Source organism: Azolla caroliniana, unplaced genomic scaffold (assembly GCF_043228905.1).
Source record: "Azolla caroliniana isolate FFs.n. ecotype wild unplaced genomic scaffold, voAzoCaro1.0.p SCAF_5, whole genome shotgun sequence".
Classification (NCBI taxonomy): domain Eukaryota; kingdom Viridiplantae; phylum Streptophyta; class Polypodiopsida; order Salviniales; family Salviniaceae; genus Azolla; species Azolla caroliniana.
This window is the reverse complement of record NW_028230440.1, coordinates 3,199,862-3,215,353: the sequence shown is the minus strand read 5'-3', so window position 1 is coordinate 3,215,353 and position 15,492 is coordinate 3,199,862. Positions and strand designations below refer to the sequence as shown.

Below are 15,492 nucleotides of genomic sequence, written 5' to 3'. Positions count from 1 at the left end.
CCCCCAACATGAATTTCTACCTTAGGTCATACTCCAACTGTATGACACTAACATCCTAATGCATGATGATTATTGTGGCAAAATTTCCAATGTGCTAGAAAGGTGTGATTGAGGATGTTTTGCACAAATTCCTTGCTCAAATATATTAGTTGGTGGTTTTCAACAATTGGTGACTCCCCCAACATGAATTTCTACCTTAGGTCATACTCCAACTGTATGACACTAACATCCTAATGCATGATGATTATTGTGGCAAAATTTCCAATGTGCTAGAAAGGTGTGATTGAGGATGTTTTGCACAAATTCCTTGCTCAAACATATTAGTTGGTGGTTTTCAACAATTGCATCTGTTGTGCATGTAAAATGTCTTATATAATTTGCAATATTTTTACCTACTAAGTGACATACATGCATTTGTGTCATGGTTGTTCTACAAAAGGCCCTTGCTCAAATATCCTAGCTTGTTGTTCTCAACAATTGCCTAGGTTGTGCATGGCAAAAGTATTACGCCATTTGCAATAGTTTTACCTACATTATGAACATATGGGTATTTGTGTTGTGTAATGCCCTTAGCATGTGAAATACTTTATATTCTCCCACATGGTGTATGCAATAGGTTTTTTGTCCTTCTTTGGGGTGGTTCAAGTGGAGGGATACAACATTGGACCATTTGGGTTTATAGCCATCGTGAGAGGTGTTTGTAGCCCTATACTTGAGTCTTCCATGGTCATGAACACTAAACACGCTTCAAACAATCATGCATACATTGTGCCTATGAGGAAATTTAGGGTTGAATCATACAACCATGAACAAATCAGTTCATAAGTTTATTGTGTATAATTTTATCTCCCATTTTAGGTTTATGAAGTAGGCCTTTTGTGCACCTAATATAATCTTAGAACATCTCTTTAGCTTCTCAATGGTGAATCAAGAACAATCAATCTATTGCATTCCACGTCATACTTCATATTGTGCAGTTTGTGACAAACTCTTATGTGTGTGAAATCATGTAACGTTTCATTTGGGATAGTTTGAAAACCAAACGTTCTCTTGTTCATTTAAAGTCAACCTAAAGGTTCCAACACACATGATGTGTGCAATGGGCTCGAATGCCTAAAGGATTTTCTTCAAGCACTTCACGTGGTTATAAGCATTTATCGATATCCAATAAACATTTGGACTAGTTTGCTAATTTGGAAAAACTTTCAACTATTTTAGCAAGGCGAACTACATGTTGTCCCCTTTCTATTAAGGAGAGTAGTAGTTTTATGGATAGGGGTGCTACTCCCAAGTTAGTGGTGGGCATTGTCACTCTTCAAATGATGAAAAGTGGAGTTGTGTTACATGTTTAACCTTTTTATAACAAATCATGAGATAGTTGGCTTTTGGGGTTTGTGTGTTTATTGTTTTCCTAGTAAAACTTCAAATGTTGATCTAGATGTTTGGCATTGGTTGGGTTTTCTCTAACATCGTTAAGTGGCGTTATAGTAATGCCAATTTATTAATGAAAATTTTGCATATATTCTCACCCTGAGTGAATATTCCTTTGATTTCTTGGAGCATCTCTTTTGATGTAGGGGCATTCTGTAATTGATTTACCACGACCTCTATTTCTTCGTTAGGGCTTTAATATCTAACAATAGTGTTGTGTTTATAAATTTAAAGAGAAAGGTCCACCTCAAAACCCCTTAGTCTAGGGGATATTTTTGTGGTCTATGTAGTTGACCCTAAGTTGCTAACTTTGCCTTCGATAAAGTTAAGGTATTATGTCAAGTTCATGAGTCGATCATATCCTGCGTTGATGAAGTTCTTGTAATTTTGAAATTTGTTTCGGGAAAAATAATTGAGATTGTTTATCCAAGAACATAACATAATGTTTTTGCATGGGGTAGGTGTGTGTTGACGACGGTAAACAGGTAGGCCTAGAACACATGTATCTAAGAGCAGGTAGGAATAATACAATGGTAAAGCTCGGGTGGGTGGGTGGGATGGACGATGGGCTTTTGGGAAATAGAAGAAAAGTGAGGGGGGCATTCAGATAAATAAAGGAAACACAGGGGAGGGGCATTCCCAAAAAATAAAGGGAAACGGAGGAGGGTGTATTTTCAAATGTACATACCTGTAGAGCACACATATGTATACAGTATATGTATGTATGTATGTACGTATGTCTGTGTGTATGATAAATGAAGAACTACATTCATAATTCAGAAGCTGCGGAAACAGAAGCAGAAGCAGAGCCATCGCAGCTCGCAGCCCGCAGCCCGCAGCGATGGCGCGGAGTGGACCTCCTTACCCTGACCGATTCCTCTCTGCAGCCTCGTACGCAGGATTTGGATTGATAAACTCACCTTCCAGATCTCCTCCTCGCTTCTCAGACGAATCCAATACCATTCTTTACGCTCTTTATCAACAGGTGTGTAAAATGTGAACCGCTTCTCTCCCACCAGCTCATGTCATTTTGGAGAAATTATTCTAAAAAAGGCGTATATTTCGATACAATTCACCAATTTATGGGAATGATTCTCTGAGAACTTCGTGAATTGATCTGATTTGGAGTCTTTTCGTTCTTTTTCTGTTGATCTAACCTTTTCTTTGTCTGATCTTACCATCCATTAAATATTTTTGGATTGATCTGATCTGGTCTCAATAATTCATTTAACTTTATCCGAACCTGAATAACGTTTCCATGTTCATCTGATCTCAATTATGCATCTCCTTTTTAGATGATTTCAAATAAAGATTTTTATTTTGATATATCCTGAATTATATTTGATCTTGGTTTAATTTCAAATAATCTTTGGTTTTGATCTGATCTTAATGTTGCATTTGGCCATAGTCCTATCTTGATAATTTTCTTTTACGTTTTCTGCTCTTGCATTTCAATAGAGATATTTTGATCTTGATAATGTTTATGTTTTTTCTTATGTGATCTCCATAATGGTTTCGTTTGATCCAATCGATCCAATTGGAACAATTCTTTCTTTTTTATTTGATGTCCATATTGCTTTCATCTTGATCTGATCTCACTTATGTTTCCTTTATGATTCATATTGCTGATAAAATATAGATCTGAATCATAATGTGGAATATATTGTGTACTGGTTCTGATGTCTCATACACATAAAATCATGTTGTGATATTTCATCTTGATTGAATCCCAAAAATACTGCTGTTTGAGGATCTGATTGGATTAGAGGAATTTGGAGAAATGAAGAAAAAAATGGGCATTTTGAAAATTTCCTTTGTTTTTAACGTAAATTTATATCAAGGTCATAATTTGTGTGGATCATAATGTAAGGTTTTATTTGCAGGCAAGTATAGGACCTTGCAAGGCCCCAAAGCCCAACACACGAAATGCTCGGGAGCATGAGAAATGGAAGAGGTTAGCCATGGTTTAAATTGAATAAAGTTTAAGCAATGAGACATAATAATCGTGTGTATCATTTTGATGATTTTGGGAAGCCTTTAAATCCTTGCAATGCAGTATGTGACTATTTCTGATAGTATGTTCTATCTCTCAGTAGCTCATAGCTGACCAGAAGGTTATCTATTAGCTATTGGGTCAACCTCTGACATAATTGGATTCATTGGTTAATATTATAGTTATAGTCACAACTGGTATGCACACAGACTAGTTAATGATAGTAATGGATGTGAAGATAAGACAATTCTTCAAAAACATCTGAAGACGTATGCTTCTGAGCTAAAACTAAGATGCTGACATGGTTATTTCTGTGAACCTTTAAACCTACAGAGAAAATTGTCACACATTAAATTTACTGTGTCAAACAAAATGTAGTAGAATGATGAGCTCAATGCATTAGCTAAGCAGAAGAAGCACAACATTTATGACAGGAGAAATTCAAATAGAGGGTGGAGGTTTGTGTCAAAGTTTAAGATTGATGAGCCATTTTAATGTGGAAGCAGGAAAATTTTCAATTTATGTTTTCTTTCTCAATGGCATCATCTCAACAATGCTGGATATTCGATGTTGATTCATAGATGGCACATTTGGGTCACCTAGATCCATGAGGGCATTGGTGACATGGGTTTAATAGAATGATCCCAACCAATCACAACCAGTATGAATGAGCTAGAAAACATGTTGATTTATATGATTAATAAGACATGCATGAATGGTGAGAGATACAAGAGATGGGTGTAACTTGTAAGGCACGAGACATACATAATAACCAGTGTAAGTGATATGGATACTGATCACTCAAGAGAGAGCAAATTATCTTCTGTTATGATAACTTTAGTGCTATGACCAATTCTCTACCATGTTATGACATAATTTATGCCAGTGAACGTTAAGGGAGCATTTGTTAGCTGATATTGATCTAGTTTGACTTTATAAGGCTTGAATGACTTCAACATTATAGGATTTCATCCATCAGTTTTGACACACCCATCCTTATTTGTGGCATTGATTCACAAAATTTGGAACAGTTGAACTGCAATCAGTGATTCTCAGGATTTCATACTTTCTATTGCTCTAGGTTTAACAGATTCATTTAGCACAGATCTTTAAGATAATCTTCATAAACTGTGTTTGCAGCTGGCAGGCACTTGGAAATATGTCTTCAATTGAAGCAATGAGATTGTTTGTAAAAATTTTAGAGGTGTGTGTTCCATCTTCAATTCTTTATACCATCCTATTTTAGCTCTACAATGCAAGTTGAATCAATTTATTTCAGGAGGAAGATCCAGCGTGGTTATCAAAAGTGCAAGATGCTGAACAAGAGGTAAAGCCACTTTTACTGCTGAAATATTTTGTTTCTAATCCTCTTTTGAGTTTCTATGGCTAATGATTGCACATTCTCCCCTCTTTCTTAGTATTCTTATCGTGCAGGAATGACAATTTGTTTGCAACTGGCCAATCTTAAGTAATAGTCACACAGTTGAAAGAGATATTTCTAACCTTTGTAAATAAGATGAAGACATATTCATAGATGTTCCCCCTCTTTTCCAAGGAGTTGATGGACCCATCTCTGCATCTTAGGCACATATTTATGCTCTCTACATAAGCTGAGTGAGCAAGAAACATGCGTTGGCCACATGTGTCTCAACACTCTTGTAATGCCCAGCAAGAGAGGAGTCCTCTTGCAATGTTTTTTTCGGTTCCATAGGTTATGTTTCTGACCTCCAAACAATGTACAATATTATCATTGTATCATGCTGGAAAGGCAGAAGATTATAGTCTTTAAAGATATTCTATCTTTACAGACAGTGTCACCCAATGAATCAATGGCATCATGTAACAATGGCACATTTGTGTTAATAAGATATGGGAAGGTAATTTGCCATATATGAACTATGATATGAAGGATGCCAGTTTTTGGTAAGATATGGGTTGTGATCCATGGAATCTCTGGAAACCAGAAATCTAGTACCAATGAATGAGAGAGATTTGGGTTGTATTTTAAATGTGTAGTAAAAAGCACATAACACGCAATCACGGATTCTATGATAGGAACTTGGAAGGGCCAAAGAAGAAAGAAATCTTATAATCTCTACAACAGACAAGATTTGCATATGACACAAAATGAAATATAACAGTGTCCACCTCATTGGATTTATAATAGGTAAAACATAATGTTCTAAGGAATGGGGAACTTATAAGAACACACAATATTGTGCATCTCTCTGATGTATCATAAGTAAAGAATAAATTTATAAAGAAATGTATGGGCAGGTTTGTCAAATACTGCAAATCCTAGTCACAGGCGCAGTATCCTAGAGTGCAATGGATTGTACACGCATGCTCAAAATTTGTACGTTTTCCTGCATATAGGAACACGAACATCAGAAGAAGGGGAAATTAATCCCCCCAGAATATCTGAGAATGGTTTCTGCCTCCTGGAGCCCATCTGAGCCTCATGTCTAGACAGTGAATCTGGAGTCTGCTGTCACAGATTGACTAGGTTTTATGGTTCTAAAAAGGTGTGCTTCTTCAATCAATAAAGAGACTTGGTGGGTAAGCACTCCTGGAGTTAAAACATTCCTAATAGGGATTTGTCTCATAGGGCGAGTTTTCCTTCTGCAGACACAAATACAACTTATCTCACGTTCGATTTGCAATAGTGCGCAGACATACACTTTTGTACAAATGATTTGTCTCATGGGATGAATTTGAGATTTAAGAAATATTGAAGAGTCTTTCTTTGTTTCCCTGTTTATCTAAATTCTGTGTGTGTGTGTGTGTGTGTGTGTGTGTGTGCTGTTTGGGTTAAGTAGTAAATAACTGTGAGTCCAAGAGTGTATATAGCTTGTTTTGAATCATTTTCGTCCAACGAGCCATATTTGTCATAACTTTGAATATATCGATATATCAACCAATCAACCTTTATCTACATGTCTATGTGTGCTAATGCTGCCACCATGCTCTCATTAGCAAGAACAATGATAATATTATATCTCCAGGAATCTCCAAGGTTAGATGTGAAAAGAAGTCTAAATGTGGGATTGCCATTATCATCGCAAGCAGAGCCACAATCACATCAAGCTAGCACTTTGGAAAGTGGAATATTGAGTGAAATACAAGACAAGGGCGTTTTGTTTGAGGGAATAGCTGTGGTAACTGATCGTAATGTATGGGTCTCTGCTAAAGTATCTGGACGTAGGCCCACACCTCGATACCAGGTATTGAAAGGACCTATCCTGTTATACTGTGGAGTCGTACAAAAAACCTTGTTAATCTCCTTGCATACTGATGGCAGCATGCAGCAGAAATTATTGGAGACAAAATGTATGTTGTTGGAGGAAATCATAATGGTCGATACCTAAATGATATGCAGGTAATACTTCTTTACACAGCAGTGATTGCTCTCTCGATTGAGCAATTTATTTCTTATAGAAGTGCTGTAACTGATATAATTTCATGATAGATAAAGTATCCAAAAATAAGTTATGCCTTATGTTTCTATGCAGTTGTTTGACTTGAAAACTTTCACATGGTCGAAGGTGGATCAGAATTCCTCCACAGTAGAATCTTCTCATGTGTTGCCACCTTTAGCTGGCCATAGTCTGGTAGCATTTATTCTCTGTTCATATGTTAATCTGTAGACAGCAGTCATGTACCTGTTTTTTATCGATGAAGCTAAGAGTTCCCTTCCTTCAGGTTCGATGGGGCAATAAGCTTCTGGCAGTTGCTGGGCATTCCAAGGAGCCTTCTGATACAGTTTTAGGTGAAACAAATTTAGCAGTATGTACATGCATTTTGCACTGGTTGCATGAAATTTACCGCGTTTCTTGTTACAGTGCGTACATTTGATTTAGAGACAAGTTCATGGTCTCTTTTAACGTCATATGGGAAGGCACCGGTATGTGAACAGATATTTCAATTGCTATATGTAACTAATCGCATTTATTTCTTAAACATGGATTATTTTATAGGTAGCACGAGGAGGTCAATCAGTTACTTTAGTGGGATCCAATCTAATCATGTTTGGTGGAGAAGATGGAAAGCGCCGCCTTCTCAATGACTTGAATATTCTTGATCTTGAAACTATGACCTGGGAAGATGTTGAAGCTATGTAAGACAATTTTCACAATAACTTGAAGAATTTGAGCATATTTAAGATCAGGCATAATGCATATCACTTCTTTTTATTTTTTCTTATTTTATTTGGAGGCCTTCATGTGATAGCTGCATTAAAAAAAGAATATTTGCTGTGTAGAGGAGTACCACCTGCACCTCGCTCTGATCACACAGCAACAGTTCAAGCAGGGCGATATTTTCTTGTATTTGGTGGTGGCTCACATTCAACATGTTTCAATGATCTTAATGTACTTGATCTTGACAGTGTAAGTAGTGATTGCTAAACCTTCCCTTATTTCAACCTTTTTGCTATATTTTTCATTCATGAATTTATTTCAGTTGTATTTTATAGATATGACAGAGAGAATGATGATAGTTTAGCACTGTGACTTGCATTCATCTTTTATATATGTTTAGAGAGGATCTTATGTTACAGAAATGCTTGAGTAGTTTTTGTGATATCATTGTCTAATTTATAAGAAAGAACCTGTTTTATCCTTGATTGTTATTTCAAATCCATGTAACATTGCAAGACAGTAGATATGCTCAATATGCATCTGGCATATTTGTTTCTCATGAGACTATTCTCAGATGTGCAGATGGAATGGTCCCAACCTCAACCTCAAGGGGTTTTGCCAACCCCTCGAGCAGGGCATGCTGGCGTTACGATAGGAGATAGTTGGTTCATAATTGGAGGAGGAGACAATAAGAGTGGTAAGTTTTCCCGTCAATTCATATTCTGATTTCATCTACAGCTTTCATTAGGGAAAATAATATGGAATACCATCATGCAGTAGCATGCCAACTAATATTTCTGATATGACCATACATTGCCAGCAAGGTTTTTGTTACCAAGACAACCGACTGTTAGGTTATATGGTTTTGTTGATTGCATGTTTTGAAGTCTCATCTCACATTGTTGTCAGGACTAGGCTTCTATCACAAGTGCTCATGGTGGATGGCATACTTGTGTGTTCCCAGTCTTATACCTTGACTGTTTATATAAAATGGGTGACTAGTAATGAGCTCTAAAATCAATTCAGTATATCATTCACCCATCATTTGTCGCAGTTTAATGTATAGATTAACCATTGTTTGCCGAGGGAATGATCAAGTGGTTTTGAGTAATTTTTTGTTTTCTTGGAAGTGAAATGTTTTCCTGAGAGCATTTTAAAGTTTTCCTAGAACATCATTTAGACACCAGCTTAATATTCAGTGGTCATGGAAGGTCAAATGTCTATTGAATGAATGATTACGTATCTAGTTAGGCAATATTCTAGGAACTTGCAATTATTATGCTCCTGTCTGATGAAATAAATTGTGCTTTCTTCTTTCATGTGTTGGAGGCGATGTTATCTGTTAAAGTCCAAAGCAATTTACTGATTTGTGCTTTGTCAAGACAGGTATTTCAGAGACCCTGGTTCTAAATATGTCAACATTTGTGTGGTCTGTAGCTACCTCAGTGGAGGGAAGAACACCTATTGCAAGTGAAGTAAGTTCTGCAGTATTTTCAGATTTCTTTCCAGTTTAGTGCTGTTAGGTAAAAATCAAACCTAATTTTAATGCAGGACTGAATATTTCTAATGAAGACGTTATGAAACATGCTAATATACTAAATTCTTAACTGCACTTTTACATTTTTCTTTTTTAAGATAAAATAGTGCTTGCCTTAATTGCACGTGTCCATTGATTGATTAACTGCTGTTTTTTATGTTCCCAGGGGCTCAGTGTGGTGTCTGCTTGTGGGAACGGTGAAGAAGTTCTTATTGCCTTTGGTGGCTACAATGGTCATTACAACAATGATGTATATTCATAAGCCTTTTTCTAATTGAACATTCTTGTAGGGAAAATACCTATTTTATCTATGTACAATTTCTGACTCTTCAGGTGGTTATGTACAGGTTTATACCATGAAAACAAATCAGAAAGCAAAGTCTCAGCCAAAATATCTCGAATCACCTGCAGCAGCTGCAGCTGCAGCTTCTGTTAAAGCTGCTTATGCTGCACCTGAAATACCAATTGCGAATGGTACTCACTCACAGGATATCCCAGATTCCAAGACCATAGTAGTAAGTACACTGACTGATTGAATGTGTTGATGCCACATCTTTCTGCGTAATAACATGCTCAAATTTTGTTTAACAGAGTCAAACATCAAAAGATGTTGGAGATCTGAAGTCTACTCTATCAACATTACAGGCAGAAAATGACCGCTTGAAACAGGATCTTGGTGCAGTTCAATCCTCAAATTCAGAGCTTACAACGGTTTGTTTCACACTTTGAATTCCCTTGCTTGCCTGATATCTGGATGACTTTGAACTGTGAAAAGTGTCTCATTCTTGATATTTTGTGCCAGGAACTGCGTTCTGTGCGAGGACAACTTGATGATGAACAGTCCAGGTGTTTCCGATTGGAGGTATCCAGAGCTCCTAAATTCTCACATCTTTTTTTTTGGCTGAATCATACTAGAACCTGGTTGTCTATTACTGACTTTGAAACACTGTATGGTATTTATACGCTTTTGCACAGAAAATAGTGCACATTTTGACAAAACATCTGGTATCACGAGCTGCCTAAATCCGCACAGCTTGTTAGTTGCATTAGATATACGTGCTGGTTGTCTGGTACTGGCTTTTAAACACTCTATATGGTATTACTTCTTATAAACTTTGAAATATCCCCACTGCAGATTTTTAGTTGTCACACAAAAGTCGGCATACAAGTACATGTAATGACTCAATGAGAGCGGATGTCTGATGATTTATCATCACATCGGTGCTTTTCTAAAATCCTAGACGTCCACATCTTTGTATTTTCCCATGTCATAAATGAGCCACGTTGTAAATTACTGTCTTTAAACATTCTATATAGAGGATCTTTTGACAGATAGATAGTGGCTCGATTTTAACACATCTTGGCAAAATATCTACTTTTATTACACAGGTTGATCTTGCAGAACTACACCAGAAACTTCATTCAATGGATGCATTGCAGAAGGAAGTAGAAATATTGCGTCGTCAAATGGCTGCAGCGAATCAGGAGGCAGCCACCACTGTGGAGAAAGAGAGCTCAGGGGGAGTGTGGGGATGGTTAGCTGGGACTCCCCCCCATACTGTAAAGTCTACCAATACATAAATTCTCATGTCACAATTTTTATTATTATATCGTAATTATTATTTCAACACACATACTTTTTCTAGTAGAGTTCCGTTCATTCAATGGGCACTCTTTATGAGTGATGCTGGATAAATTTACCTTGTTCTTGCTGTTGAGAATGCAGGTGCTAACATACTCTTTTTGTAGTCGCCATTGAAATGAGTCTTAGTACCTCCATATAAAATATTAGAATTTATTTGACATGATTGTCTATTCACCTATTATGATGGGAACAAGAGAACACAAAAATATATACCGATTTCTGGGAGAGGCTCACCCGTGTCATGTATCTCTCATATTTTTTGTGTGTTGGCTGATTCAGTCTCTGTGTTTATCTGTTCTTTTTTCCCAAGAATAATTTCTTGCATATCTGTATAAAAACAAGGGCCGCTTCTTATCATGCTAATATACTAGACATGCTAAATACTTTATTTCCAACAATCTTGCTAGTAAATGTGAACAGAGGTCAGAGAAGACACTGGGTTGATTTTTAGGGTTTAGTCGTTGATGGATATGTACCCTTTTGTTGCCCTTTCACGCATACATGTTGCAAGACAATACATGACAAAGTTGCAGTTTGTTGTCATCCCATATAGTCCACATGTGTCATGCCGGGCGTGGTGGCAAGGTCGCCTTCGATAGAACTTAAATATCTTTTTCTAACCAGGAATTGTGTCATTTTATACCTCCAACTTGTGTAGTTAATTCTATTAAGGTTGTCTCTTGCATACTCATCTTGTTGGTGAACTCTTTGATGTGTGAACCACATAGCCGAACTCTAATTGTGATGGTCAACTACGTTGACATGTATGAGCCAACTGTTTGCAAACAAGGATGCTAAGGGTTACACAAGCTCTCACACTTCGATATCATGTGATGACTAGAATATATAGTTCTATGTAGTAGAATAGATTAAATAAAGATGTGTATTATGTTAGGTTAAAATAAAGAGAGATTTTATTATTGTCGTTCAGGTTCAAAGTGGAACCAATGGAACTAAAGGTCAAACATTTTTACATAGCCAATAGCCAATGTTAAATTGAGTAGTGACTATGAATGTTCAAGAATTTTACATCTAAAGTTAATGGTGCACATTGTGGTTTGTAAGAGGAAAATGTGTTGGGAGTGGACTTGATTGATGATGTGTGGAAAGGAAACTTGAATATATCTGGAAGCAATGGGTTGTATTAAAGTGTGATACTTTGACTCATGATCTTGTTCAAAGTCACATTATGTGTACGCATGATTGATGAGACTCTTCACTTGTGTCCTAATGCAATGTCTCATATTGAAGAGAACATGGGCTATATCATAAGGAAGAAACATTATGGCAAACAAAGATGTGCTTTATTAAATGATGGTTTTGTTACAATTTGGAGCAAATATGTAATATAATGTGATCCTAGAAATTCGATGTGAAGAGTTTTGGATCTAAAATGTGTACTTGTGGAAATTCCTTCCCATTCCCATAATCTCAATGGGAAGGGTTCTTGTCTCAAGAGGTAAGAGAATGTCTTGACATTTGTAGCTTGACTTGAAGAAGCTTGATAAGGGAGAGCTTTTGGACATTTTCCAACTCTTTGCAAGTGGACTTAGGGATGCTACAAGGAATGCTAGGGTCCATACTTTAACCCCATAACATTTTTTTTTTTTTAAGAACCAAGCATTTAATTTTTCTACCATTGCATATACTCATGCTTCTTTTGACACCTTACCGTTAGTCTTTCAACTTGTGCATATTTAAATCATTAATATCATGAGAGCAATCGTAAATTCAACCTCATTTGTGCTTCAGTAATGTTACATTTTCCATTATTTTTCCTTCAATTGTTTACACTTTCATGTTCCACAATGGAGAGAGATCATATCCAAGTTTCAATCAGTTGATGACATAGAACTTGCCTCCTTGCACAAGAGATTGGAAAATAACTAATCCACCCCTTTAAGGTTGTAAAAGTATCAAGACTAGACCTCGTGTTGGTAAAGCTAGCAACACAAGTCCCTCTAATGGATGCTTGTTACTTGCTTACTTGCCAGACTAAGTCATAAATAATTTCGGCACAAGTTAAAAATAATCATTATTGTGGTTTTAGTGAATCAGGGCACCTTTATTCCATACATAGGTTTTTGAGAATTATGTTATTCATGAAAGAATAGCCAAAGTTCAAACTATGACTATGTTATTTGACACTCCAACAAATTTACATAAAGAAGTTTTCATAGAAGAGCATTGGATTAATTATTATGGACACGCTCGTAATTCTTTGGGTATCGATTGAAAAAAATGTGTTTTTTTGGGGAGGGACAATTCAGCAATTTTTCAAAATATAAAAGACAAGGGTTGCAATTTGCAAACGCATAACGAAGAAGGGAAAAAGAAACATAACGCATAACGCATGAATTGCCAAGCGTGTACACAAACATGTGTTAGGGGCATCCCAAAAATTTATTGCTAGCTTGTCTCTAATAAAAAAGTAATACAGAACATCGGTATAAAGCACAACACAAACACAGACACACACATATATATGAAATAATAATCAACAAGCAAGTATACAAGACGAAGAAAATAAGGCTGGGATTGATTACATGGAGGAAGAAGAAGCAGCTTTATTACGTAATGTGAAGGGATACATTCGTAGTAGTAATAATAATGATCTTGCAGGGTCTCCCTACACCTTCGCGCTCCCACTAATATTATATGGGGGCTCCGCCACAGTTGTAGAGGAAGAACAAATGTCTCAAAGTGGTCTTGCTGATGCCAAATTACTAGAAGAAGATGGAGGGATAATGCCACCCTTGGGCCTTAATCACACAACGGGAAGGTACTAAGAATTGGCACTCTCCCCTACCAACATTGGAATTGTCTCAACTGGAAGCTGATCCTCTGGTAAAGGAGGCTAGGCTAATCCACGTGGCCATGGAGTTCCTTCACATTCCATGTTGTTCGTGTCCCGTAATGCCATGGTCTGCCCTCGGAGCGTTCGATATTTCTCAGCCATACGTGACTACCGTGCTGGATGCACTCCTCGCCATGGGGCCATCCCTTAGTGAGCTGCACATAATATGATGTTAGCAGCTGGTGTTTGGATGAATGGCAAGTCACCTTGTAAGTATGCAAGTAATTCGTGGGAACCATGCAAATTTAATGAAGTCACATCATGCAGGATTTGCTAGCTAGATTGTATGTAAAAGGCCTGTAAAACATGTCAAATTAGTGAACTAGTCGTTATGTACCTTCTCATACCAAGCTGATTCATGAGATCAACTTTCGTGGGACATGATTTGGTACTGGCTGGCTCATGAAGAGCCATGATGGGACTGCATAACGTGATGATAAGTGGTGCCGTTCGTCTTTCTTGCAGGAGCTGGAGGCTGGTCTCCAGCTAGTCTTGTTGCAATGGTTGTAACTTACGAAACAAGGTCAGACAAGGAGGGGGATGAAGAATTGTAATGGAGCAACGGCCATGGTGAAATTTTGATGAATGCTTGTTCCAAATTGGGTATTAATCAATATGAATCTACACATATATAACAAACTTGATGCAACTCATATTAATTTAAGATTGAGAAGTCTTTTGACAAGCAAAAAGTCATGGGTGACAATTAATCGGAAGATTCCAAGGAGAATCAAGGTCCAATATCTTATGACATATGGTGAACAGTATCTGCTGGGATCCCTTCTTTCCAAAAACCCGTTGTCCAACCTATGACAATCATTAGGATCTTAATCAGTAAGGTAAACCCTTTGAAGGTGTTGTAAGACTGGCTGACATAAAAGCCATTCCTTACAATATATATTATCTAGGTATAAAGGACCTATAGAACTCAATGCATGAACTACCAAATCAATCTTGCTTTTGGTGGCTACTAGCTAGTATGGTACTCCATGGCGATTATCATGAAATAAGAGCCCATTCCTCATGTATACTAGACGAAATTGTATTGCTCTGAATTCAATCACTAAATGAAAGTAGTTTCTCCTTAAAATCGCTGCCCAATAAAGCATCTTGATTCTTTAATCAAAATACTGAAATTGTATTCAAAATAATTAATAAACATTGAATTAGAACATGAGGCATCTTAATTAGATGCATTTTTGGACCAAAATACTAGATGATGCTGTATTATTGAGAATAATAAGGAACATAATTACATCATGCCCTCAAAGAAAATATTGTGCAAGCTATTCAAAATAATTGGAATCCTCAAGGATAAACCAACTTTATGAGCTATATTTTGATGGTATTTAAAACACAAGGGGTTACCTGAAACCTAAGCTCTAGGTATCAGGTCCTTGAGCCTAGACAGGTTTGCTTTCTTGGTAAAACGTTGCCTTACCATCCCAGCACCAACATGCATAATGTATAATCTTGTTGTTCAAGCTCATAAAATAGAGGGGTATTTTATTATAATTCTCCCATACAATTTTATTAGAGCTCCAAAAATAAGAATATCATGGCTTAAATCGTTGTTTTACAAATATTATATATACATTGCATACATATATATAAAGGAGTATTTTATTATAATGCTCCCATACAAATTTATTAGAACTCCAAAAACAAGAATATCATAGCTTAAATAATTGTTTTACACACACACACACACACACATATATATTGCATACATGCGATACAGTGATGTTTTGGTGCTCCCATACAAATTTATTAGAACTCCAAAAACAAGAATATCATAGCTTAAATAATTGTTTCACACACACACACGCGCGCACACACACACACACACACACACACACACACACACACACACATATATATATATATTGC

General features: G+C 36.7%; 1 protein-coding gene across 1 annotated transcript; it reads left to right on the top strand.

Moving 5' to 3' along the window:
* Positions 1-2,172: 2,172 nt before the first annotated feature.
* LOC147863666 (acyl-CoA-binding domain-containing protein 6-like) lies at positions 2,173-10,903 on the top strand. Its single transcript, XM_087319390.1, has 18 exons — positions 2,173-2,416; positions 3,315-3,385; positions 4,565-4,628; positions 4,704-4,751; positions 6,430-6,648; positions 6,726-6,803; positions 6,937-7,035; positions 7,127-7,193; positions 7,267-7,328; positions 7,402-7,541; positions 7,686-7,812; positions 8,146-8,260; positions 8,950-9,038; positions 9,267-9,350; positions 9,448-9,615; positions 9,692-9,811; positions 9,903-9,962; positions 10,490-10,903. Exons 1-18 carry the CDS (start codon positions 2,273-2,275, stop codon positions 10,679-10,681), a joined length of 1,947 nt encoding a protein of 648 aa, XP_087175516.1. The 5' UTR covers positions 2,173-2,272; the 3' UTR covers positions 10,682-10,903.
* Positions 10,904-15,492: the final 4,589 nt, after the last annotated feature.

Bases quoted from the DNA above. Each gene is read 5' to 3' on its own strand.
- LOC147863666 (XM_087319390.1), top strand. From the start codon at position 2,273: ATGGCGCGGAGTGGACCTCCTTACCCTGACCGATTCCTCTCTGCAGCC. The intron at 4,629-4,703 runs GTGTGTGTTCCA...AATTTATTTCAG, and splicing joins TGTTTGTAAAAATTTTAGAG to GAGGAAGATCCAGCGTGGTT. The intron at 6,804-6,936 runs GTAATACTTCTT...GTTTCTATGCAG, and splicing joins GATACCTAAATGATATGCAG to TTGTTTGACTTGAAAACTTT.